The following is a 27,500-nucleotide window of genomic DNA, read 5'->3' as shown; positions in this document are numbered from 1 at the left end:
CGGAGTGAAGGTAAGACAGAGACGCCTCTACAGGAAGAGAGCGAGATACAGATACTGAGTCAAAACTTATTAAGATGTTTTACGTTTAATCACAAATTTCCTCGAGCGAGAGATTTAAACCCGGCGCAGGATACAGAGAGAAGAGACGAGCGTTTGAGCTGGAATCAGATTAAACTCATATTTCATGTAAAAGAGACTTTAATTACTGAATCAGATTTTTAAAGCCTTAAAAAAGTGAGCAAATTGCGACAGTTGGATGAACTTCAACTTCCTGTTGGTTGCGTTAGCTCCTGGAGTCGATGCTAGGCTCATCTGAGATTTAAAAGATGTCATGAACTCTACTAAGGGAATGTTAGCTAATTAACGAAACCTCCTAAAGCTTAAGTGATGTAGCTGGACTCGCATGTTTCAGGAGCGGAACATGACTTGAAACAGTTAGCGAGGTCGCGCGGGGACTGCAGTACGGTGTCGCTACTGCACTAACCACAGGGTGTAGCATTAGAAGGTCACGTCATGTGATGAATTAGCACGCTTCCTGCTTGATAGGATGCAAATCAGAGCCGGTGTGATTGATGTGTAGAGACAGACACCGGCTGGATGAGAGACGAAGAACACTTAGAGATTTGTTACGGAGGGCTAAAGAGTGGAGACGCTTTGGAAAAGTGATGGAGTTAAAGTTTAACTACTTTATCTCAGTAACGCTCGAGTAGAGTCTAACAGTCAGACGGGCGGCTCAGTAGTGTAATGTGTGTGTGTGTGTGTGTGTGAGAGAGAGACTAGAGTGGTTATTTGTAATTATAACTTACATGATACAGTGCAGCTTCCTTACATACACAGGGCGTTCGAGTCAAAGCGGGACTTTTGATTGTACAGAATAACAGAACACTGAGAGTAAAAACTCCCTTTATTTCTCTACATAATCCCCTGATTATCAGTACGTCTGATTAACGCCTGTAACGCCGGCCTCCCAGGAACTCCTTTAATGCCCCAAAGATGTGGAAATGTCTTGGAGCATCAAAGATGTCAATCATTTTTATGCCTTCATTCACCTGAAATTGTAACCTCATCTGGGTGATAACGGATAGCAGGGATTGATCTGCACTCGTACTGTGTGTTAGGAGGCTGGAAGTTCAGTAGAACAGGAGATGTGGAGAAGTTCATATGGAGTCCAGTTCATTACTGGAGGCTCAGGTAGACTGTAGGAAACTCCAGTGTTTGTTCCACTCTAGTGTTTGATGAGGCAGAAATATGAGGCCTTTTATATTGTAAACTGTTTCATTCATGTGTGTGTGTGTGTGTGTGTGTGTGTGTGTGTGTGTGTGTGTTAACAGGAATCTTCAGAGAGCTCAAACACCACTATCGAGGATGAAGACACCAGAGGTCTGTGTGTGTGTGTGCGTGTGTGTGTGTGTGTGTGTGTGTGTGTGCGTGTGTGTGTGTGTGTGTGTGTGATTGAGATGTGGAGACACTGTGATGTGTCACTCACTTGTTCTCTCAGGATTTAATTACACATAGCTCCGGTCTCGCTCTGGTGAGGATAGGAAATGCTTAGCAGGTGGTGTGTGTGTGTGTGTGTGTGTGTGTGTGTGTGTGTGTGTTTCTTGAGTTTTCATGTTTGCTATCATCAATGCAGTTGAATAAAATGTAGTAGATGAGTGCTGTGTGTTAGACAGAGAGAGAGAACCTGCTGTCACTCAGACCCTGAACATGCTGCATCTCCTCACGGTTTATAATTCAGGTGTGTGTGTGTGTGTGTGTGTGTGTGCGTGCCCTGCTCACTGTCATCTCTGTATAAGATATCATTGATCTAATCTACTCTATGATCTACACTATATAATATATCTCTGGTCTGATCTACTCTACACAGCGGTTCCTCGGGATATGAACGCCCGCCTTACGAATTTTCGCCTTAAGAAAAAAAACATTTGACAAGAGATTTGCCTCGGCATACGAGTGACCGAGCCGGGCGCGTTTACTTCCGATATTTATTTCATATTTTACTTCATTTACATGTCTTTACTAAATGTTTTGATTGTTTTATATGCAGAAATGTGATTATTGTTTTGGAAATTGGTAATATTAGTCATATTTTTGGGAGGCTGGAACGGATTATCTGCATTTACATTATTTCCTATGGGACAATGTGTTTCACAATACGACATTTCCCCTTAATAATTCGCTTCTGAAACAGATTAAACACGTATGCCGAGGTTCCGCTGTATAATATATCAGTGGTCTTATCTACTCTATGATCTACTCTATACCAGGTACGTGTTGTCTGATCTGCTCTCTTTAAGACTGGAGGACAGAGTGAGAGAGTGAGACAAAGAGTAGCTCATGGCTAGTTTAAGGTTATTTAAAGGTTCTTTGATTAATAAACCATTCTGTGTGTGTGTGTGTGTGTGTGTGTGTGTGTGTCAGTGAGGAAACAGGAGATCATTAAAGTGACCGAGCAGCTCATTGAGGCCATCAGCAACGGAGACTTTGAGAGTTACACGTGAGTCACGTGACCTTCTGTGGTGTAACGCGAGTTATCATGTCTGATTCCTTCAGTCCTAACACACTGATGGTTCTCTCTCTCTCTTTCTGTGTGTGTGTGCGTGTGTGTGTGTGTGTAGGAAGATGTGTGATCCCAGTGTAACAGCCTTCGAGCCTGAAGCTTTGGGGAATCTGGTGGAGGGACTCGACTTCCATCGCTTCTACTTTGAGAACTGTGAGTTTTTATTTGAATCTTCTTCCGCGTCAGTGTGTTTGATTCTGAACAGTTACTTTTGACTTGTATATAAGAATTCAAAAGTAAATGACAATAATTTTAAGAATCCTGTTACGAAAACCAAGTGACTGGAACACGTCTGTCAGACAAACGCAAAATAAATCTATTAATATTAATGACAATAATATAGAAAATGAACATAAAATGTGTTTCAGCTCAACTCTGACACTGCGTTAAAGCAGCGCAACAGTTTAAGCCCCGCCTTCGTGCTCTAGAATTGGAGCACATTTCACTTTCACTGATGGTCTAACCAATCACAGATGATACTGAAATCTTGTAACCAATCATAACACAAAGGGGGCGGGATTTGTTGGAAAGTGATACTGTGTAACAAACCTGAGTTAGCATCAGCTCTAATCAGAGTGACAGTGGCTCTTCTCTTAAGACGAGAGAACTGTGTCATTACCTCCCTTCGCCTCCAGGGGGCAGCAGTGAAGTTCCTCTATAAATAAACTGAGATGATTGTAAAATAATAATGAATGTCACGGTGTAGTTTTCTCTTTGAGCGCTTCTCTATCATCTTCAGGATTTCCCTGTTAAACACACACTCCCTCCCAACTTATTTCTCCATCCTGTATTTTAGAAATTAATTTTTAATTTGTAAAGTGTTTGAGTGAAAACGTGATGAAACTGTGACACAAAACTCTTACTAATGAGTTTATAACCACAACACACCCCAACAACGCCAATAATTAACACTGAGTGTGTGTGTGTGTGTGTAAGTGTGGTCTAAGAACAGTAAGCCGGTACACACCACCATCCTGAACCCCCACATCCACCTGATCGGAGACGAGGCCGCGTGCATCGCCTACATCCGCATCACGCAGTTTATCGACGCGAACGGAGCGCCGCGCTCCGCCCAGGCCGAGGAATCTCGCGTGTGGCACCGACGTGACGGGAAATGGCAGATCGTCCACTTCCACCGCTCTGGAGCACCCTCTACCATCACCAAGTAAGAGCACACACACACACGCACACACACACACGCACAAACACTGTGGTTTAAGGGGAATAAAACACTTGGGGACGCACCATTACAGGAAAATCATCCACTTGTGTTTTATTCCCTACTGTTGAGTTTATTATAAAAGATAAATGTTCTGATTTTTAATTGTGTGTGTGTGTGTGTGTGTGTGTGTGTTAGTTGAGTTGAACAGCTGGCGTTATTGCTGCATGATCCGTCCTGGTGGTCCTGCTGTTCTGCAAGCTGATTGGACACCGCGGAAGCTGCCTGACTACCCACAATCCTTTGCTTCCCATCTCTTACATGAGCATCCAGGCTTGAGTTCATCTCACACACACAGACACACACACACACACACACACACACACACTTATTATTTTCCTTCATCACACACACATTAAAGGTTTTTTTTTTTTTTTATCATTTTAGTTTTCTGTGGATTTGACTGGAAAGTTGTTTTCCAAATGTTTTCCAGTGAATCAGGGCAACGTGTGAACTCACTGTGCGTTTATCGTCTGTTTACGTCATAAACAATGCACACAAATCATAAAACACAGAATTCGCTGAGAGACTGAAGGCTTCCCAGAAACATAATCAACACTTTATGTTTTTCATTTTGTTTTGCATTTATTTTTTTCATTAATATACACTTTAAAAGAAAAATATCAACAAACAAAAAAATGAAGAAGTGGTATGTTAGCATGCATGCTAACGCTTAGCTGTTCAGTTGCCACTGGATGAAGTTTCGGTTTCTTGCCCGCAGTGTTTCAGTGTCCGGCATCGCGAACAACATTTCATTACTCAGTATGAAAGCTGAAAAAGAGCTGAGAGTGTTGAGGAATTAAAGTGGAAGGGCAATAACCCGCCCCCCAAACCCCACGACCCCCAAACACACACACACACTATAGCATGATGAATGTAGGGTAAGGGAAGAAATAAAGAAGTCACAAAAATAAATAAACAAAAAAAAAAAAAAAACAACAACAACTAGTAAATCAATAAATAAAGTAAATAAAACTGTCATGTGATTCTATAACAAAGTCAAAGCTAATCATGTGAATAAGCGAAAGCTTAAACTATGCTATTGCTAGCGGTAGATTGATCATGTTAGTGGCTAAGATGAGCTAATGCTAGCACTGAGCCACTAGCTTGAATGGATTTTTAAGACTGTAGATAAATGATTATTATTTATTGAAGTTATTGGGTTTATTGTGAGATTGTATCGGACATGTTCACACGAAGTGCAGCTTCAGTTTGTACTAAATCTCCAATTTGCCTCTTTTCACTTAGGTTTGAACTGTAAACCTTAACAAACGTATATATTAAAACTTTTTAAACTTTAAAAGAACACTAACAACATTAAACACTTTTACTACACTATGAGAGCGTGAAATTGCTTTAATAAATGTATTTAAAAATAAATTGTATTTATGAATTGTATAATGTTTGTAGCAAACAAATTCCAAATATGTCAAAAAAGGTATAACAAATTTAAACATATAGTACTAAATTAAATAATAATTAAATTATTTTTGGTGAACAACATTATATTATCATATACTAACAATTAAAAAAGAAATATTACAAAATGTATTCTAAATTACAAAAACTTTATGAAGAAGTTTATTATTTAGTATTGAGAGTAAAATTTAAATAGCTATTATTTATTTAACATTTATTTTTTACAAAAGCAAAAAATAAACTCTAGTGTAGGTTATACTGTAATTTTACATTTTGGTAACACATAAATTTCTAGCATCTAGTTTATTTATTTTCAGGAATTTTCCTCACTGAAACTGTACCTCTGAGCAGGAACTGTTCTGATTGGTTATTTGGTGCAATACAAGAAGTGGAGAGGAGGCGGGGCTTGAAGTGTCTTAAAGATTTAAATCCAAGTATTGACATAAATACAGGAAGAAATGGAGTACTTACAGTGCACATGGAGCCTTTATCAATGATTGTATTATTAAAATGTACAGCAGACTAGCAGACATCTGAAGCCCCGCCTCCTCTCCATTTAAAGAAGGATGTAACCAATCAGAGAAGGTTTGGATTAGTAAAATTTTAAGCTTTCAATCTGTTGTAATTTTAACAATCATAAACAGATGAATCAAGGGCGACGGAAGTTGAATTGTGGTGACTATCTTTATGGACAAAGATGCTAAATGCGGTTCACAGACGCTGAGACTTAACCAGTTCTTCCAGGAAATCAGGTGACCACGCTTTAAAACTTTATCTCCATTTCCCCTGAAACACGTCAGGAACACATGCCACAGTAGGAGTGCTAGCGATGTCCAAAGCGAGACGGCAAATCTGCAATAAATCCAGTAGAGCGTTTTTATGTGGGCGATATCATACGGTACTCAGCTCGGGTATCAGCGTGACTTTTGATTTTTTGTAGTTGTTGATTTCGGGAGCTTTTATTTGCAGTTTAATTGCATGGCTGTTTGTTTATTTATTTTATTTAGGAAAATTAGTATTTAAAGTTAAACTATCTTCTATTGTGTGTGTGGAAGAAACGGACCGCCGTGAGTATCGTTAGCTGCTTTATTTGTGTTGTGTTTGTGAATAACTAAAATGACGTTATTACGCTCCCACGTAAAATGTACAGATAATTAACGTTTAATTCAATAATTAGATGAAGCATGCGGCGCATATTTAACGAGTTTATGCACATTTGTGTTTTTTATATATATATTCAGTGAAGTGATGAGGAAAATAGCTGAGTGAATCGTGACCCGTGCTCCACTGCGTACAGCCGTCTTACTACAATCAATTACAAAAGTATAATATCGCTGTCATAATAACGATCATTTAGGAACATTATGGACACAAACATCTTAGTTAAATGTATTTTATAATAAATCAGTCACTAGTCGAGGTGTTCGATCATTCTGATTAATTAATTAATAATTTAATTGAATTGCCACCAATATAATAATAAGCATCATGATCCTTAGGAAATGTGTTTCTTTCTTTCTTTAATCACATTTTCCCCTTGAAGTTGTTTCTTCATTTCCTTGTAACTTGCTGTATCTGTGAAAACACATCAGAAAAAAAAGCCGTGTTTGTTCCTGAAAGTGTTGTTTAGCGTTGCACAGGTTACTACTGATAAAACTCTGCTGCTTTTCCAACGATTACCGAGAGTGTGTAGCAGCGTGACGTGCCGAGGAGCTACAGTTCGGGGAAATGTTCTCTCAGAGCAGGAACCATCAGCTGCTTAGCATTTCATGCTAGGATTAACACACACATAAATTTATGCTAGTTATAGGGTTTGGAAAGTCTATGTGAAATTTCACACAACAATCTGAATAACTGAGAACATTGTATATTATTATGAAATCCTCTAACTGCGCTAGTCAGAATGTGCTAATGCTAAATTTCGCAAAGTCTTTGCTAAGTCTCTTTCTTAAACCGACTGGCGCTTCCAACTAGAGCTCTGTTTCCTGAGCATGCTTACTGAGGCAGCTGGAAAAGGGTGCTAGCTACCCTAGCTAACCAAGCTAACCTAACTAACCGTTACCTCTTCTTTGTTGGAACTGACTTACATTTACGGATTTTGCTATAAGTTAGACTAACTGTAGATGGTGAGAGAACTTTCTTTGTATATGAAATGTTTTTTTATTGATTTAGACATTATTGCTGCTTGAATGGTTTTAAATTTCAAAGAATTATTTAAGTTTAGTTTCTGCAGAAGAAGACGTTTAGTAAACACACAACAATGTTCATTTATATCTTAAGATCATCAGCTCACTGCTACAAAACTGCTATAAAAATGAAGAAAACACAGATGAGGTTAGCACTGAGCAAGAGAAACTAGCTAGTGTTTTTATTACTACATGACTTTATATGTAGATATAAGTTTTATGCTAGCTAAATGTGATCAGTTTAGCATAAAATGTTACTTGCAGTTCTGCTGGTTATGAAACCTAGCTAAGTTTTAGTGTTTTAACATCATCGATACTAAACAGTGCTAACATTATTTATCTTATTACTGAGTGACATACACACCCTACTGTTCATGTCACTAGCTTTGATTTGATTGGTCACCTGATCCAGCCAATCGCAGTCATTTCCTCTCCGAGAACATTTAACTAACTGAACCTCCTTTGTGCTAAAGTTGACCTTTAATTTGTTTTGCTAACTTTGCTAACGTTGCTCCGTGACGCATGCAGCACGTCTTTTTGTACGGTTTCTATACAGGTTGTGAATAAAAGCACAAAAAACCCCACATAAATATGATTGTATGTGTTTATAGGCCGTGATTTTATTCGTGGATAACGTGTGGTTTGCATATTTATATTTATATTATGTACAGTAAACTTACAACACAATATGTGACAACATATTAAATGTAACTATGGAGTCTTTATGTACTCTGGTCTGTGTGTGTGTGTGTGTGTGTGTGCGAGTGTGTGCGTGCATGTGTGTGTGCGTGTGTGAGTGTGTGCGTGCATGTGTGTGTGCGTGTGTGAGTGTGTGCGTGCATGTGTGTGTGCAAACTTGCACTCTGACTCGAGTTTACAGCAGTGTTCAGGGCTCAAACACATCACCACCTTTATGCTGATTTGTGTTAGCGATTATTATTAAACAGGAGTGAGAATTTTGTTTATTTGTTTGTTTGTTTTGCTGCTGAAAATTGTACAATTTTATAAAGTAGATTTCATCAAATTCAGTCGATGACTTGATAAACCCAACATTTAATATTATTAAAAGTGTTTATCTCTTGGTGATTTTAGCTCCTCTGCTTTATTTAGCTAATTCTTTATATAAATAAATCTGTTGAGTTCATGTGTGGAGTCGCTCGGTCGCATCTTTCATAAATAGTGGATGGATTTTTCTGAACTTGTTCAATAAATCTCAATAAAAAAACAGCGAATGAACTCTGGCTGAAAGAAATCTTTTTTATTCCCACGACACGGTCGAGGTGACGGTCGAGGTGACGTTGTTGAGGAAAACTCCCTGAGACACACGAGGAGGAAACCTCGAGAGGAACCAGTGATTATAAATCATTAGAGGTGTAGGAGTGTAGCGATGCACAATAATGAGTGTGTGTGCAGGATGATGGTGGGACGAGAGGTCACAAAAACACAGTCTAGTTTTTCAGCAACATGTAGTGACTATGTTTCTTATCTTGGCAATATTTCTGAGATGTTCCTCAGCATCTGATGTCCTTCACATGTTCCTCAACATTATTTAAGCCGAAGTCCCTCATATGACTTCACAGAAACATACAGCTGGGTGGAGAGTCCGGAGGAACACGAGCACAGACATCTCGACTGAACAACACAAAACAGAACAAAACTGAAAACTAAGAACAAGAAATGTGACTAGCATAGAATTAGCATGAAAACCAACAAAGTCAAGCCTCTTGTAACACCAGAATCGCACAGAAGAAACAAACCCAGAAAAAAACCAACATAAATATGGGCTTTAAATAAACCAACTAAACTAAACACAAAACATCTGTGAACAATTATCTGGGGAAAGTAAGAAACCAAACAGAATGTGAGGGTCAAAACTCCGTGAAACCTGAAAACATACAAGATAGCGTTCAATACCCAGGAGGATCCACTGGAGCTGAAGTCAGAGCACAGAGTTCCCCACAGTACAGCGCCCCCTGAAGGTCACTGCTGAGCCGAGAGAGCTGTCACTGGTCAGCTGTCGGAGAGTTTCAGGGCTTTGGGTCGTCGTACTCTAATGTCTGTAAAGATTCATCTGAAAGAATTTAAAGCGGCCTCCAAGTGGCGCAGTGCTAAAGTGCTCACCCTACCATCTGGAGATCGCTAGTTCGATTCCCGGGCGATGATGTAACCCCTCAAAGCCGGAGACCTGGAGAGAGCTGATTGGCCGAGCACTTCGCGTTCTCACATCAATCGCAGTTCTACAGCCAATCACTTTCACAAGCGGAACTGAGCTCACGGCGCCCCCTAATGGTGTGTGACGAGCCATATGTCTGCACCCCCATATGTCAGCTACCTGGCCCACAAGGTGTGATGTGTGTGATGTGTGTGTTGTTATGAGTTTACTGTACCATAGAATGACTTTATTATGGTCAGATGTTTAACACTGATCTGTACACGGAATAGAAAAATCTACACCAAATACACAAGTGTAAAAGAGGAAGTGTGTTCTAAAGGTAAACATGAAACAGATTAGAATATTACATTCATAAAGAGGGTATAAAATACCACACTGTAAAAATGTCTTCACTGTAAACCAAACTTAACCCTCTGTATGTATGGTGTAGTTTGTTCTGTAGATGAGGCCACATCAGGTTCCTCTGCTTCAGTCCAGGAACAAGTCTGAGGCTCTCACCAAGCTGTGTGTTCACGTCTAATAGGAGAGCAGCCTAACACGCTCAAACACGTTTCTGTTCACCACAGCTGTAATGACTGATGATGATGATGATGATTATTGTTATTATGATGATGATGATGATGAGGCTGCACAGTGACGTAGTGGTCAGCCTTGCACCTCCAGGATCTGGGTTCGATTCTCCCCATGCTTGGTGGGTTTCCTCTGGGTTCTCCGGTTTCCTCCCACAGTCCAAAGACCTGCAGATTAGGCTGATTGGTGTTACCAAATTGCCTGTAGTGTGTGTGTGTGTGTGTGTGTGTGTGTGTGTGCCCGTGCCCTGTGATGGACTGGCACCCCCCCCAGGGTTACCCCACCTCGTGCCATAGGTCTCGTGGGATAGGCTCCGCCCCCCGTGATAAAGCGGTATAGATGATGATGATGATTATTATTATTAGTTATGATATAATATAATATATATAATAAGTTATAATGATTATTATTATGAGTTACTGTAGACGTCCTGCCATCTGAGACCAGTCTGATCCCCCTCATCTCCCCTAACAAGCTTGGCTCACAGGATGTTTTTCGTTTCTCGTACCCCTCCGTGGTGTGTGAGAACCCCGGCACGCCTCACACCAGCGCCTCTGATACCAGCAGCCACGCCGTGGTTAAACTTCCTCTTTTCTGGTTCTGGTGTTTGATGTGAACATTATCTGAAGCTCCTGAGGTGTATCTGCCGGGGGTTTGTGTGTGACACCTGATTGGATGAGGGTATAAATGGAAGGTGTTCCTAATAAAGTGACCAGTGGGTGTTTATGCATTTTACTTGGAAATCTGTGTCTGTATTTTATTTGTAATAATGTAGTTGCTCTTCTTTATTTGTGAAAATGTTTAAACCTATTATTATTATTATTATTATTATTATTATTATTGTTGTTGTTGTTTATTTTGCAGTCAAAATGTCACTACATCACTTCTGTTGTCTTTCTGTTGATTCTTCCTGTAGCAGACACACACACACACACACACACACACACACACACACACACCCCCCCACACACACACACAGACCATCTTGCAGAAAGGAATGCAACACCTCTGTGTGTGTGTGTGTGTGTGTGTGTGTGTGATGGGAGGCGTGTGTGCGTGCGCAGGAGGTGGAGCTAAGGTTAGTGTCAGCTGAATTTTTTTATTTTCTTGTTCTCTCTCACACACACACACACACAGTTTCGGTTTAGAGCAGTGAGGAGTTGTAGGAGGTCGTCATGGTAAGATCTGTGTCTTTATTTTAATCAGAGTTAATGAAATTCCTAAGCAGGTGTGTGTGTGTGTGTGTGTGTGTGTGTGTGTGTGTGTGTGTTTCTCTGCAGCAGCCAGGTGTGTGTTGTGTCTACAGGAAAGCAAAGGGTGAAGGGTGTGTTGCCTGTTGAGCTCCTTTGACTTTAAAAACAGGGAGAGTCTCTCTCTCACACACACACACACACACACACACACACACACACACACACACACACACACACACACTTTACTTTAATGAAGTTAGGAAAAACAAACATGGAACTCACACTGACTTGATACTTTGCTAAAAGTTTGTGAAATGTCATTAATGTGTGTGTGTGTGTGTGTGTGTGTGTGTGTGGAGTGAGAGACAGAGAGAGAGAGAGAGGTGGGGGGGGGGGGGTGTTAAACCGGTTGTTCTGCTTTAACGACAAGACTTTACGCAGTTTCATTTTTACTGTGGCTCCATTCACATGAAATGATGTGTGTGTGTATATATGTGTGTGTGTGTGTGTGTGTGTGTGTGTGTGTGTGTGTGTGTGTGTGCTCACCATGGGTGTAAAAAGTGATAATCTGAGTGATTATAAACTTTCTCCTGAAGCCGTGTGCTGGTTCTTCACGGCTCGCTCTAAGCAGTCAGGTGTTTCCTCTCTGCACGCTGAGGTTCCATGAGAACTTTATCTAAAACTCATGAGCTGAACCTCTAGCATTACAGTAGCCGTACCCGTAGCCGTACCCCTGGTCTCCCCTGTGACTGTACCCGTAGACATACACCTGGACTCCCCTGTAGCCGTACCCGTGGCCGTACCCGTGGCCCTGCTCACTCCTGGTGCGCTCTGTGTTGTCCTGAGATCAGGTCAGGTGAAGCGACGCTCTCCTCCGCAGCTCATTATTACATAGATCGTGACTTCACTTCGTCTTTGGTGTTTTGTAGTTGCCGCACGCACTCCCAAAGCGTTCCCCCCTCAGGCAGCGTTTCCCAGCCGTGTGCTGCACAGAACCGGGTCCTCGGTGTCAGCCAGCCGATAGTTTTTATCCATTCTTTGTTAAACGAAGTGAAACTTCTGCAGGTCTTTAGGACAGACCCGATACTCTCACCTCGTACACACGTCTTACTTTATCACACGTGCACGATTAACGGTAAAGAACGCCCACGTGCATATAAGATCACAAACATATGTACATCACGAGGACCACAGGGCACTGGGCCAGGGTTGAGCTTACCGTCATGGAAACCAGTTCTGATTTCCGGTGAGCACTTCAGGAGAGAGAGAGAGAGAGAGAGAGAGAGAGATGAACGGAGACACGTGTGTGAGAGCCCCACTCGCTCTCGCTCTCTCTCGCTCTCTCTCTCTCTCTCTCTCTTTCTCTCGCTCTCTCTCTCTCGCTCTCGCTCTCTCTCGCTCTCTCTCTCTCTCGGTATCACGTCAGGCTTCTGCAGCTTTTATGTTCAGGCAGAAATCTCCAGTGAGTCCCATCTCGTGTAGCCGTACAGACTCGATCATGTGACTGATAATGACATTTACAGACGACTGAGGGATGAGCAGACGAGTGGAGCAGACGGCTGTGTTTCTCTCCGTGACACGTGGAGACGCTCTTGGCCCCGAGCACAGGACCTCAGTGATGTTACACACACTGTAATACGCATGAGCGCCATGGTACAGGGGTGAATAGTGTGTGTACAGCATGTGTGTGTGTGTGTGTGTGTGTGTAAGAAATAAAGTGGAGTTTCCTATTCCTGGTTAATCATAAACTAAACATTCTCTATTTTGATCTTTGTACCTGTTGAGTTTAACCCTTTACATTCAGGACTTTTTAAAAACTGCAAAAAAGGGCAAATATTATCTCTAGTGTTTAAAGACGTTTAGTGTTTAAACATTACAGAGATAATATTTGCTTCACGTCATCTTCATTCAGTACACTCTATATTTAAATACGTAAATTTAAATAAGTGGTGTCTCACAGTGTGTGCAGTGTGTCCCGCAGTGTGTCCCGCAGTTCGTCTCGCAGTTTGTGCAGTGTGTCTCTCAGTGTGTCTCTCAGTGTGTGCAGTGTGTCTTGCAGTGTGTCTTGCAGTGTGGCCCGCCGTGTGTCCCGCAGTGTGTCTCGCAGTGTGTCCCGCCGTGTGTGCAGTGTGTCCCGTAGTGTGTGCAGTGTGTCCCGTAGTGTGTGCAGTGTGTCCCGCAGTGTGTCCCGCAGTGTGTCTCGCAGTGTGTGCAGTGTGTCTTGAAGTGTGTCTTATTGTGTCTCACAGTGTGTGCAGCTTGTCTTCCAGTGTGTCTCGCAGTGGTGTCTCACAGCATGTGCGTGTCTCCTCATTAGGGATTAAGGATCCTGAGCTGAACCTCACCGTGTAGCTGACCCACACACATGGCACGAGCTGAGCGTTAGGGCGTGGCTATGTGGTTATAAGGTTTATAAGGTTATATGATTTCCGCCAATATTTTCTTCTACTTACATTAGTGTCACTAAACCTCTCTAAGCTCCGCCCTGGCTCCGCCTCCCAAAGCAGAAAGCAGGAAATAAAGATTGTGTTCAAGTTTTAGCATAAATGTAGAAACACTGTATATCAGTGCTAGTGTACGCACTGACCGATCGACTACACCTGATGCTAATGCTAATATTGCTAGCAAGCAAATGACAAAACTGATGCACAGTTTGCACTGACAAAGTGAAACTTTTACGTTAGAATGATAGCGATTATCTTCATGTCTTCAGAACTCCATGTAAAGTTGACGTGATTGTTATTACAGCTGCCGATTTATTAATCTGTAAATTTCTCGGATTTAAATCCTGAAATGATTAACGCGTCTGGTTTCGCCGCTATTGTCCTGGATCGCTGAGTCTGAATATGAATGATGGATTTTTCTCTCTGTTTTTTCAGATGTTCAGGATTACGCACTGCTTACTTACAGCCATGATAGTGATGCCTTTCTGCATATGTAGAGGTAAAGCCTAATGTTCTTCATAAACACACACACACACACACACACACACACACAAACACCTTCCTCCAGCTCAGTTTATTTTTTTCAGCTCAACACAAGTCCATAATTTGTCTCGTGTATTGTTCAGAAACCCATTACACTTCATTCACATGGTTTTTGCTCGCACTGTAACCATGACAACAGTGTTACCATGGAGCTCGCTCTTCTCTCCGATTGTACCGGCAAACTCGGTACAGTAGCTTAGATACAGGTAGGAGATAATTCTGTAATGAGACTGGAACATGATGTACGAGAAAACGTCCCAGACATTAAGGTTTAATAGATATAAAGTGTTGAATATTCAGAAGTCCAGAGTCAGAAAGTTCCCAAGAGGTCGTGTTAAAACTAATAACCCCCTTTACTTCCTGCACACAGTTTTTCCTCTGGTTCTTTCCTACACACACACACACACACACACACACACACACACACACACACACACACACAGAAAGAGCTGTGGTTTGATTAATAAGTGTTGGACCTGTTACAGTGATGTTCTTGAGAAAAGCGGGCGGTAGATGAGTCAAACCTGGGCTTCCTGTAGGACGTGTTGTACAATGGGGTCTGTGGGAGGAAAAAAAGTGTGATTCATGGATCTTCAGAAAACTGTAGTGAAGATCATAACATCATCATCATCATCATCATCATCATCATCATCATCGTCCATGCAGACTGCAGTAACAGATTAGTGTTTGTGTGACTGAAAACTAGAATTGGATTTGGAAGATCCCAGGTTCAAACCCCACAACCACCAAGTTGCCACTGTTGGGCCCTTGAGCGCGGCCCTTAACCCTCAACTGCTCAGATGTGTAATGAGATAAAAATGTAAGTCGCTCTGGATAAGAGCGTCCGCTAAATGCCCAAATGTAAATGTAAATGAAAAACCTCTTGATTCGATGCAGCACTGAAACTCACAGAGGTTTACAGTCCTGAAAAGTGCTTGGACTCAGGAGGTTTATATTCATGTTTTTATTTTCTTAGACATTTTTTAAGTCTCATGGGCCGTGGAAAGCAAACATTAAAGCACTTTTTCCCCAACAAAACAAAACTTCAGTTGAAATCTGGTAAGATGTCATCAGATTGTTTTCCTTCTCTGCTGGTGTTCAAATATTTTTGGATGAACCGCAGGACATGAGCCGAGTGGGATTCGAACCTCAGCTCGGGTCGTACAGAACCAGTGAAACCAGCGAGCTGCTGAGGACCAGCGTCTCAGAGACATTAAGTTTAACTACAGGAAGCACAAAGTGCTGTTAACAAATCAAAATAACACTCTGGAAAATTAAACCAACTCTTAGACTGGACTGTAAACATGTTTCCTTTTGTCGTAATTTGTTTATGTGTATATTATTATTATTATTATTATTATTATTATTATAATTATAATTATTATAATTATTATTATTTTAGCAGCTGCTTTTGCAGTTTAATGATTCCTGGACGTCCCTCCGCCTGGTTCCTCCCATGTTCTTGGTCGGTGAGACTGAAGCTAAAGCGATGAAAAGCCCCTGATGTAGTTTAGATCTTTTCCACGGAGGCCAGATTCAGCTGAGCTCCTCCACCCACACAGAGTGGGCGGGGCTTTACACCGGTGTGTAATTATATTATTGTAATTATACTGGTGTGAATTATATCGTCTATAAGCTGACACTGACGTCGAGCTCTCCGCGATTTTAATACACTTATACATTTTCCTTAATGGCCGGGGCTTTTCCCCCCACAACAAACACACACACACACACACACACACACACAGAGGAATAAAGACTGATAATCATTACCCAGATGGGGATGTGTTCTCATGTCTCTGTTGTTGTTTTTAGTTTTGTGTCTCTGCGACTGACACACACTTCAGCCTCTGCAGCGTAAAGCCAATAATAACACACTGGGTTTAACACTCATGATGGAACTGAGATCATCCAACGCTCTGTGCTTCTCATATGACCTCTAACCACACACACACACACACACACACACACACACACACACACTGTGACCCACTGTACAGTGTCACACCACGCTTTAACATAGAACAAAACCACAAATGTGTGTGTGTGTGTGTGTGTGTGTGTGTGTGTCTGGGCATGTGTGAGTATGTGTGTCGGGGTGTGTGGGTGGGTATTTTTTTTGTTTCTCAGCTGCTTTACTGTAACTAATGAAATACACATAAAAAACCAGAAACATAAAACAGAACACACACACACACACACACACACACACACACACACACACACACACACACACACACAAGGCTGTAACATGAGCCCACTGCTGAGTAATGTCATGATTTAATAAAAACATGAAGAAAGAAAAAGTGAAAGAATAAAACTCCAGTCCATGAGGAAGGAAACAGGAAAGAAATGTGGAAAAAGCTGAAACCAAGTGATAAAGGAATAAAGGAATTTTAAGGAAAGTGGATGAAAGAACTGAATGATGAAAAAATAAAACACGATGAGGGAAAAGAAAGCAAAAACTGTAGAAAGGAGGAATATAAAAGATAGAAGAAGAATGTAGTATGATGGAGGGATGAAGAATGTAATGGGAATAAAGTAAAACTGTTCATTCTGTGTGTGTGTGTGTGTGTGTGTGTGTGTGTGTGTGTGTGTGTGTAGGTGAGGACTGTGAGGATATCACTCGCCTGAATCTGAAACACTCTTTTGCCGGTACAAGTCTGGAGGTTCGTCTGATTCTCTTCACGCGTCAGAACGACAGCTGTGGGAGGCTACTGTCTCCGGATGACCCGTTTGCCACGCCCACTTTTAACCTGTCCCGCCCATGTACCTTTCTCATTCATGGCTTTCGTCCCACCGGTTCTCCCCCCGTCTGGATGACCGATATGGTAAAGTCCATCCTGAATCGCAGCGACGTCAACGCCATTGTGGTGGACTGGAACCGAGGAGCGGCCAACCTCAACTACCTAACGGTGGTGAAGAACACACGGCCCGTGGCTGAAAACGTCACACGCTTTATTAGTGTGAGACACACACACACACACACACACTCTGTTAATCAACAGTAAGAAGACACTTTAATAGAGTATAACGAAGTATGGTTTGGAAAAGGTTTGTTATTTACCCTGTGTGTGTGTGTGTGTGTGTGTGTGTGCGTGTGTGTTGCAGCAAACAGGACTGAATCTTAGTTCCATCCACATGATTGGTATCAGTTTAGGAGCGCACATCTCGGGCTTCACTGGCGCAAATTTTAATGGCCGCATCGGCAGAATCACAGGTGAGACACGGACACTCGAGTACTGAAACACGGCGGATACACTCCATCAAGAGTACTGAAACGCCAAGTACTGAAAGACTGCAGATACACTCGAGTACTGAAATACAGCAGTCACACTTGATTGAGTACTCTTTCGCAGTTAGACCTTGCAGTAAATCCTTCTAGTACTGAAACACTCGAACAGGGGTCAGTTGTAGTTCAAATGGCTAAGGCTCTAGAATTTGGTTTTGAGCCCTGCAGTCAGTGGTTATTCAATTCAATTCAATTTTATTTGTATAGCGCTTTTAACAATTGTCATTGTCCCAAAGCAGCTTTACACAATCAAAAGAATGATTTGAGTTTGTATGAAATGTGAATTTGTATGAATCAAAATGATCAGATTATTCCTGGTGAACAAGCCGAGGGCGACAGTGCTGAGGGAAAAACTCCCTGAGATGGTAATAGGAAGAAACCTTGAGAGGAACCAGACTCAAAAGGGAACCCATCCTCATTTGGGTGAAACAGAAAGCAGTAAATGATCTGCATTTATACAGTGTGTAGGGTGGGAGGCAGTTCAGCTATAATAGCTGATGTTAATTGATGTTAATATGGAGTCCAGTTAGGTATTAAAAACTCAGGTAGACTTGTAAGAAGTTCCAGTCCTGAACTATCGAACTGTCAAGTCCCCAGAGAAACAGTTGCCAACACCAGTCAAGGCCAGAACCGTCTTCTAGGTAGAGAGAATCATTCCCAGACACCAGACGCATCCCAGAGAGACACACGGGGCATCCATGTGACGAGATCTTCAGCCAGAAGCGGGGCACCAGGATGGGTCAGACAGGTCCGGAGGGCAGAGGGAGTCTGGATCACTGGCAGCTCAGGAACGACATGTGTAGCTCGACAGAGAGAGAGAGAAAGAGAGAGAGGGGGAGACAGGAGGAGAGAGGAAAAAGAAAGAGGGGGGGAAGAGAAGAAGAGGAGAGATGGCAGTTAGGTCTGGTCACAGTCACACAATGTATAATGTGAATGTATATTAACTGTAGAGTGCAAGCAGAGACTCCGGCAGGACTAACTATGACATCATAACTAAAAGGGAGAGCCAGAAGGAAACACAAACATGAGGGGGAACTGAGATGTAAAGCAAACAATCACCTCATCGTCAGCAAACCTGAGTGATCAATGAGAGTGAGGAAGACAGCATCCAAACATACCAGTTCACCATAATACTCTACGTCCATGAGTCCCCCAGATCTGCTCCTTTACCTATGGCTAATCTATTTATAAAAATGCTTGATTAAATAAATAGGTTTTTAGCCTGGACTTAAACACTGAGACTGTGTCTGAGTCCCGAACACTATTTGGAAGACTATTCCATAACTTTGGGGCTTTATAAGAAAAAGCTCTGCCCCCAGCTGTAGTTTTCATAATACGCGGTACTGACAGGCAGCCTGCATCCTTTGATGGAAGTAGGTGTGGCGGATCGTAAGACACTAGCAGTTCGCTCAGGTACTGCGGCGCGAGACCATTTAATGCTTTATATGTCGAGAGTAGTATTTTAAAATCAATGCGAAATTTCACAGGGAGCCAATGCAGTGTAGATAAGATAGGGGTGATGTGCTCATATCTTCATATCTTAGTGAGGACTCTCGCTGCTGCATTCTGGACTAGCTGAAGCTTATTTATGCACCTAGTTGAACAACCAGACAGTAAGGCATTACAATAGTCCAACCTAGAGGTGATAAAAGCATAAACTAGTTTTTCTGCATCGTTTAGCGACAATATATTTCTTATCTTCGCAATATTTCTGAGGTGAAAGAATGCTATCCTGGTAATATTATCTACATGTGCTTCAAATGAAAGGCTTGAATCTATAATCACACCAAGGTCTTTTACTGTTGCACTTGATGAAACAGAAAGGCCATCTAAAGTTACAGAGTGATCTAGAATCTAGCTGTATGCGGTCCTATGACTAGAACTTCTGTCTTATCCGGATTAAGCAGAAGGAAGTTAATTAGCATCCAATCTCTTATGTCCTTCACACATTGCTCAACTTTAGTAAGCTGGTTTATCTCATCAGGTTTTGCTGAGACTTATAACTGTGTGTCGTCAATATAACAGTAAAAACTAATACCATGTTTACGGATTATGTTGCCCAGAGGAAGCATGTAAAGGGAAAAAAGCAGTGGGCCTAAAACTGAACCCTGTGGTTATCACACCCCATACTACCCAGCCACTGCATGCAGTGCCAGTCCTGTTTGCATCAGGCTGCCGGTTTCATCAGGAAGGGCATCTGGTGTGAAACCTGTGCCAAAGTTGTGTGTGGATTGGATGGTCCGCTGTGGCGACCCCTTGACGGGACACTTCTGTATTGACAAACTTGTATACTGAATCTCCTGAGTACTGCAAGGCTAAAACTAAACTGTTGTTTGGGATCAGCTCTGGATCCAGCAGGTCCATCATTCCGAGGAAAATCTCTTGACGAGCGCCTGGATCCGTCTGATGCTGAGTTTGTTGAAGCTCTGCACACAGACATGGACGGTGAGTCTGACTCAGTAAAAACTTTTACAAAAAATTTTAAACAATACTTACAATTTACTCAATACTCAAGTATTCTGCCTTAACGTGAAGCTTTGTTGGATTTGCTAATTAGCACTTGGATATCGGGATGCGCTCGGACACATCGATTATTATCCAAATGGAGGATCTGATCAGCCTGGCTGTCCAAAGACCATCTTCTCAGGTCAGTCCCTAATCAGCAGAACAAATAGAATAATAACATTAAAAAACATTAAATGAACTCTCTCTTTCTCTGTCTGTCTCTTTCTAGGTTCAAAGTATTTTAAATGTGATCATCAGCGTGCAGTCTACCTGTATTTGGACTCGATTAATCAGACTTCTCAAATCACAGCATATCCGTGTTCTGATTACTCAAACTTCTTGGATGGGAAATGTTTAAGCTGCGAGCGCTTTAACTCCTCTGGTTGTCCAGTATTCGGTAGGAGGAATATAATGATAATAATAATAATAATAATCATCATTATCATCATCAATAACATCATCATTATTCCCACTGCTCCTAGCCAATCAGAACGCAGCTTACTGGGTGAATGAAAAGCAGTTTACATCTGTCCAGAGTTTGTAAAGGAATGACTCTGTGTTCTGATTTCAGGTTACGATGTGACTCAGTGGAAGGAGGTTCTGCTGAAGCTCGGACAGACCTCCACGTTCTTCACCACAAACCAGAAGACTCCATACGGCAGTCAGTTTAATATATACACTATCAAATATTCAACCATGTTTACAGTTTTATCCTAATGTCTTGCCTTTATATATCTTTCCTGTGGTTAGTCTTTGTTGTTCTAGAAGTTTCTGATGTTTTCTCGAACATGAGCGTTCACTGACTGGAGTTTGGGTTTGTTCTATAGAAAGCGGATATAAGGTGGAGATCGTAAGCTGGAACTCTGAGGAGCGATGGGGTTACATCACCATCACGCTAAAGAACAGCACACAGGAAACTGAGGCTCGGATTGACCAGTGAGTCTCACACACACACACACACACACACACACACACACACACACACACACACACACACACACACGTACAGTGAAAAATGTCACTTTGCGCCACCTGGCGGTCATTTCATGAATGACTTTAAAATGCAACTGATTTATTTTGGCTGCTGCCGTGTTCCCACGGCGGTAAGCGAGACGGTAATAACCATTCTGGTTGTCCACCTACAATATGACATGGAATATGAAAAAAGTTTTTTGTAAAAACAGGTTATTAATACAATTTTAAGTGCATCTAGAAAAAAAACCTGTACCATCCAGGTGCCACAGATTAAAGGATTAAATCCACAAATAAAATCCAGCTGTTTCTGTAGCATTTTACCTTCTCTGGCTCCTCTGACTGCTTAAGCCACTGAGCTGTCACTGTAGACTGCCCTGTCAAAATGCATTAGTCATTAGAGGGGTGTGAACTAATTTCTAACATTTGCTGTACCATGAAACACTGAAGGCCATGAGAGGGGGCGTCTAGACGGAAGCCTTTTACCCCACAGCATGTGGCAAAATGTGTGAGGATCTAAAAAGACTCATTCTAAAAGGTATAATGTGTTCATAACTAAAAGAACATAACACACACAATTACATCAGTAAAAGAACATCATACACTTTATCATATCACATCAATAACTGTCTGGTTCGGCTCAGCTACAAAATCAGACATCAGAACACTACAAAGTTTCAGACTGCTGAAAGAATAAATCGGCGCTCCTTTGCCGAACCTGCTGTTTCTATCCAGAGTGAAGTTAAGGGCTCGGAAAATTGGGACTCGCGTTGGACCCCCTTACCCTCAAGCCATCTGCTCTTTAAACTTCTCCTCTCTAGTTGGCTCTGCAGAGCACCGAACACCAGGACTCGACTTAAGAACAGTTTCTCCTCCCAGGCGACCTCATGAACAGTTAAATGTTCTCCAGACTGTGCAATAAAAACATGTGTAATATTAATATGTGCCATAGCTGCAATACCACTGGTATTTTTTTGATACCCCACATTTTATTACATTTCTTGTTAATTGTATTTATTTATTTATTTATTTATTGTGTGGGTGTGTTGACGTCTGTAGAAGCTTCTGTCACAAAAACAAACTCCTTGTAGGTGCGAATGTACCAGGAAACTAAAGATGCCACAGAAGAGGCTGTGTGTGAAGGTGAAGACAACTCGGACCAAGAGACAGGAGATGTTAGTACCCGAGCTCTGCTAACCGAGGTTGCTGTTCCATTCTGATCTCCATCTAAGAAGTCGGCGGTCAGGACACCAGGGCCAACGGGACACGCTGTACTCCAGGGTGTTGACTTACAATCCCACTTCAGTCAGTTGGAATCTTCATGATAAATATGACCAGATTGGAGAGACAACACATTTACAAAGACACTGGGAATGAGGTAGACCATGCTCATCTGTGTGGGCCTCGTGATCTCATCTGGTGTGAACAGATCCAGAAACAATCAGCACTTTACTGAATCCAGTGTCTTATGGGGCTTTTTTTGGTGCCACTAGACATTTCACACGTTATCCTGAGTGATTTGGTTTGACAGCCGTGATAAGAGACCTGGTGATACCAGAGACAAGGACAGCGACAAGACAAGGACAGCGACAAGACAAGACAAGAATTTTGGAGTAATATTTCCAGAACAAGTGCCCTTTAGCAATCGGTGCAGAGGGGGTGTGGCCTGTAGTAATCGGTGCAGAGGGGGTGTGGCCTGTAGTAATCGGTGCAGAGGGGGTGTGACCTGTAGTAATTGGTAGTTAATAAAATTTTTATTAAATGAATTTTTGCTATGACGTTCTGAACAATATTGTTTTTATGGTTTATTTGTAGACGGCCAAAACACAGCATTGGTGCTAACTTTATTACCTTTTATGGTATACACATGGAAGTGACCGGTCTCGCTTCATTAAAAATTTCAAGTTGCTAACTTCAGCCGTTTCGGGGAGATGATTTCATATAAGCCCCAAAATGGGCATTTTCAGGGTTATACTGTCTCACTTCATATTTTTTTATGTATTGATAGTAAAATTGGTGAAGCTTCTAGAATCATTTAAGCTGTAAAATTGTTGCTTAAATTGCTTTTTGATGAAAGGTTTAAAAAGCTAAGAATCTGTTATGTCATGTGGTATGTGTGTTAATTTGTCTCCGTGTCTCCTCAGTAAGAAGCTGAAGTTCGAGCAGTACAGCGAGGCCACGCTGCTGGCGCAGTTCGAGCGAAATGTTTATCCTGTGAAGACGATCACGCTGAAGTACGTGACGGGGAACGCGTTTACGCCTCGCTATAAACTCCGTGTCCTCCGCTTCCGCCTTACTCCTCTCAAGAGTGGCCTGAGGTACAGACACACACTTAACTGTACACACACACACACACACACACACACACACACACAGCCATGCTCTTCGCACCAGGTGTTTGTTTTGTCCCATCACAGCTCTTTGATTGCGTCCCCTTTCAGACCGATGTGCCGCTACGATCTTCTGCTGGAGGAAAACAAAGATGTCACGTTCAGACCCATCTCCTGTCACCACTCCAACTTCTGATCCAGGAACAGATGAAGAACTTCGAGCAACATACAGTCTGAGTGTATGACTGATCATTATGTACTCATACACACACACACACACACACACACACTGAGTCTCTGTGTCATGTCTTAAATTACACAATACACTCTCACTCTACACACACTGGAGCTGAATATCTTGTAGCTTTCTTTAACTCTGCGCTTCACCAGTTTACACCAAACAGAAATGAGCACCCCGGAGAACCAGAGAACCGGAACCAGAACAGTAGGAGAATCAGAAAAGGACTTGGACCAGAGTCGGAACATAAATCATGGAACAGGACTAGGACAGGACAGGTAGAGTACCAGGACTAGATCATGACCAGAAACAGAACTGGAACAGTACAGGAACCATTTCAGGGGTAGAACAGGATCGAACAGAAAGCAGAACTTTGACAGAACTACAACCATAAAGGAACCAGCACAAGAACCGGACCAGGAACAGAACAGCCACAGGAGTGGAGGTGAAATAAAATCAAGATCAGAAATAGGACCAGTAACATTCCCTACCTAGTCTGGTTCTGTTCTGGTTTCGGTTCTGTATTAGTCTTGGCTAATGGAACACATCTCTCACTCTGCACCACTTTGAGTGTTTCGTATCTCGGAGACTCCGCCCCTTCCTGTGTGTGTGTGTCCCAGGCTACAAGTTCTGAGGCTAAAACTGTCTGATGTTCCAGACGCCATTTCTCCAGGGTTCTGGTTTTACTGTGGTTCTAACAACACCATTAACGACACACTCCAGCTCACTGACAGCACACGATTCGAGGCTCGGGACCGTCAGTCTTCTTCTAAACAATAATTCACTGGTTTCATACTTTTCTCTGGGAATGTGAATAAATATAGAATAAATATTCAGTCTTCAGCTCAGGTGGATATAAAAGGGACAAATAATCAAAATATTGAAAGTTTTTATCTTTACAGCTGTTCATGTGTTTATAAGTTTTTGTTTATAAAATATTATTCCTTATATGCATATGGTATATGATTTGACATTAACCTCTTCTAAGTAACTTTTGTATTTATTTTTTATTTATTAATTATGTACAGATATTATAATTCTAAGCTTTTTAAAAAAAATAAATGTGGTTTAATTAAACGTGTTGAAGATTTGTGAATTTCAGCCCAGATGCGCTCGCTGTAATGAGGAGAGTGAACGTGTGAAGGTTCTAGAGACATCCTGAGGGTTCTAGAGACAAGATCCAAATGATGGATATGTGCCAAAGACTCTGAGGACATGCAGACGGCCAAAACACGATACCGCTTTATATATACATACAGTCATGTGAAAAAATTAGGACACCCTTTGAAAGCATGTGGTTTTTTGTAACATTTTTAATAAATGGTTATTTCATCTCCGTTTCAACAATACAGATAGATTAAAGTAATCCAACTAAACAAAGAAAACTGAAGAAAAGTCTTTTCAAGATCTTCTGTAAATGTCATTCTACAAAAATGCCTATTCTAACTGAGGAAAAAGATAGGACACCCTTGCCCCTAATAGCGAGTGTTACCTCCTTTGGCTGAAATAACTGCAGTGAGACGGTTCTTGTAGCCATCTACCAGTCTTCGACATCGGTCTGAGGAAATTTTACCCCACTCCTCAATGCAGAACTTTTTCAGCTGTGAGATGTTTGAGGGGTTTCTTGCGCGTACAGCCCTTTTCAAGTCACCCCACAGCATCTCAATGGGATTCAAATCTGGACTTTGACTTGGCCATTCCAGGACTCTCCATTTCTTCTTTTTCAGCCAATCTTTGGTTGATTTACTAGTATGTTTTGGGTCATTGTCATGTTGCATGGTCCAGTTCCGCTTCAGCTTTAATTTTCTAACTGATGGTCTCACATGTTCTTCAAGCACCTTCTGATACACAGTAGAATTCATCGTGGATTCTATGATGGTGAGCTGACCAGGTCCTGCTGCAGCAAAGCAGCCCCAAACCATGACACTTCCACCTCCATGCTTCACAGTTGGTATGAGGTTCTTTTCTTGGAATGCTGTGTTTGGTTTACGCCAAACATGTCCTCTGCTGTTGTGTCCAAATAATTCAATTTTGGACTCATCTGTCCAAAGAACATTATTCCAGAAGTCCTGGTCTTTGTCAACTTTATCTCTGGCAAATGTCAGTCTGGCCTCGATGTTTCTCTTGGAAAGCAAAGGTTTCCTCCTTGCACACCTCCCATGCAAGTTAAACTTGTACAGTCTCTTTCTGATTGTAGAGGCATGTACTTCTACATCAACAGTAGTCAGAGCCTGCTGTAGTTCTCGAGATGCCACTTTAGGGTTTTTGGAGACCTCTTTTAGCATCTTGCGGTCTGCTCTTGGGGTGAACTTGCTGGGGCGACCAGTCCTGGGCATGTTGGCAGTTGTTTTGAAAGCCCTCCACTTGTAGACTATCTTCCGGACAGTGGAATGGCTGATTTCAAAATCTTTTGAGATCTTTTTAAATCCCTTCCCAGACTCATAGGCTGCTACAATCTTTTTTCTGAAGTCCTCTGACAGCTCTTTTGTTCTCACCATGGTGCTCACTCTCACTTCAACAGTCAGGAGCACACCAAACTAAATGTCTGAGGTTTAAATAGGGCAAGCCTCATTCAACATGCAGAGTAACGATCTACTAATTATGTGCACCTGGTGTGATATACCTGTGTGAGATCTGAGCCAATTTAAGAGGGAATACATGTGAGGGTGTCCTATCTTTTTCCTCAGTTAGAATAGGCATTTTTGTAGAATGACATTTACAGAAGATCTTGAAAAGACTTTTCTTCAGTTTTCTTTGTTTAGTTGGATTACTTTAATCTCTCTGTATTGTTGAAACGGAGATGAAATAACCATTTATTAAAAATGTTACAAAAAACCACATGCTTTCAAAGGGTGTCCTAATTTTTTCACATGACTGTATAACATGCAAGTGACCGATCTCACTCAAAAATTCTTTACAAAATTTGCTAACTTTAGCTGTTTTGGAGAGATAATTTTATATGTGCATTCATGTGTATTTTTTTAAATAAAGCATTTCATGTAAAATTAAGGATTTTTAAGCAAAAAAATCTGTAGTGTCTGTAACCATGTGAAATTCATGTTGCAATACCTTAAAAATTTAGCATTTTAGAATAATACACTTTTTCAGGTTTATGTCTTTTCTGAAATCTAAACTGACCAAGTTTCGTCTGAATGATGATTAGGATCATTGAAAGATTTGAATTTAAAGAAATTATGGACACTAAAACATGAAAGGGCACAAAATTATTTTAAGCAAATGGTTTTTCTTTTATCTGATACAAACATAAATGCATATGCGTATTTAAAAATGGATCAGGAGATAAGAAGCATTACAGTAAGTAAAAAAGTGCAAAATGGTGTCACATGATCCTATTTGAAAATTTACGGTTTCACCTACAGTAGGTGAGACACTTCTCAGCACCAATCCCATGTTTTGGCTAAGAGGGTATCTGGACAAGTCAAAGTGTTGAGGATTCCAGAGCCATACTTTGGGCTCTTGAGATGTGAAGGTTAGAGACAGACCTGGAGGCTAGAGATGGGCGGGGGTTTACAGAGGTGCAGTAAGAGTCCCAAGGTGAGGATTTTAAGGTCATACTGGGAATACTGAGGGTTCTTGGGACACGCGAAGGTTCTGAACATGCAGTGTGTGCTCTGAAGAAGCGGTGAGATTTTAGGTCTTCTCCAGATCAGGACGTCGTTTTAGACACATTTTAAAGATTATGGCCCTGACAATCTAAATTTAAATAACTGTAGAAGAAATTTACTGTTGTGGAGAAGTTTAAGACTTCAGTGCTGCACGATTTGGGGTTTCTTTGGTTAACACAGGATCTGGTAATAAATTAAGGAACCTAAAAAACATAATGAGGGTTCTATGG

General features: G+C 41.5%; 2 protein-coding genes across 2 annotated transcripts in view; both read left to right on the top strand.

The window, feature by feature from the left end:
* camk2a (calcium/calmodulin-dependent protein kinase II alpha) overlaps positions 1-4,595 on the top strand; it is a 46,897-nt gene extending 42,302 nt beyond the window's left edge. The window contains exons 13-18 of the mRNA XM_053478312.1: positions 1-10; positions 1,332-1,380; positions 2,422-2,497; positions 2,619-2,713; positions 3,497-3,725; positions 3,918-4,595. The exon at positions 1-10 is cut by the window's left edge and continues 31 nt beyond it. Of these exons, the coding sequence (XP_053334287.1) occupies positions 1-10; positions 1,332-1,380; positions 2,422-2,497; positions 2,619-2,713; positions 3,497-3,725; positions 3,918-3,921 (463 nt within the window). The 3' untranslated portion in view covers positions 3,922-4,595. The remainder of the gene's footprint in view (positions 11-1,331; positions 1,381-2,421; positions 2,498-2,618; positions 2,714-3,496; positions 3,726-3,917) is intronic.
* A 6,650-nt stretch (positions 4,596-11,245) lies between these two features.
* Positions 11,246-24,833, top strand: lipia (lipase, member Ia). Its single transcript, XM_053478910.1, has 11 exons — positions 11,246-11,305; positions 14,200-14,263; positions 16,912-17,273; positions 17,419-17,527; positions 19,943-20,044; positions 20,157-20,246; positions 20,334-20,501; positions 20,676-20,765; positions 20,932-21,040; positions 23,221-23,394; positions 23,518-24,833. Exons 1-11 carry the CDS (start codon positions 11,303-11,305, stop codon positions 23,600-23,602), a joined length of 1,356 nt encoding a protein of 451 aa, XP_053334885.1. The 5' UTR covers positions 11,246-11,302; the 3' UTR covers positions 23,603-24,833.
* Positions 24,834-27,500: the final 2,667 nt, after the last annotated feature.

This window comes from Clarias gariepinus, chromosome 19 (genome assembly GCF_024256425.1).
Source record: "Clarias gariepinus isolate MV-2021 ecotype Netherlands chromosome 19, CGAR_prim_01v2, whole genome shotgun sequence".
Lineage (NCBI taxonomy): Eukaryota > Metazoa > Chordata > Actinopteri > Siluriformes > Clariidae > Clarias > Clarias gariepinus.
Note: the sequence above shows the minus strand (reverse complement) of the source record. Positions and strands in the feature narration are given on the sequence as shown.

What these genes read in the sequence shown, in the direction of transcription:
- lipia (XM_053478910.1), top strand. An exon ending in CCGCATCGGCAGAATCACAG is followed by an intron (nt 17,528 to 19,942) that starts GTGAGACACGGA and finishes GTTTGGGATCAG; the next exon opens with CTCTGGATCCAGCAGGTCCA. An exon ending in TCCAAAGACCATCTTCTCAG is followed by an intron (nt 20,247 to 20,333) that starts GTCAGTCCCTAA and finishes GTCTCTTTCTAG; the next exon opens with GTTCAAAGTATTTTAAATGT.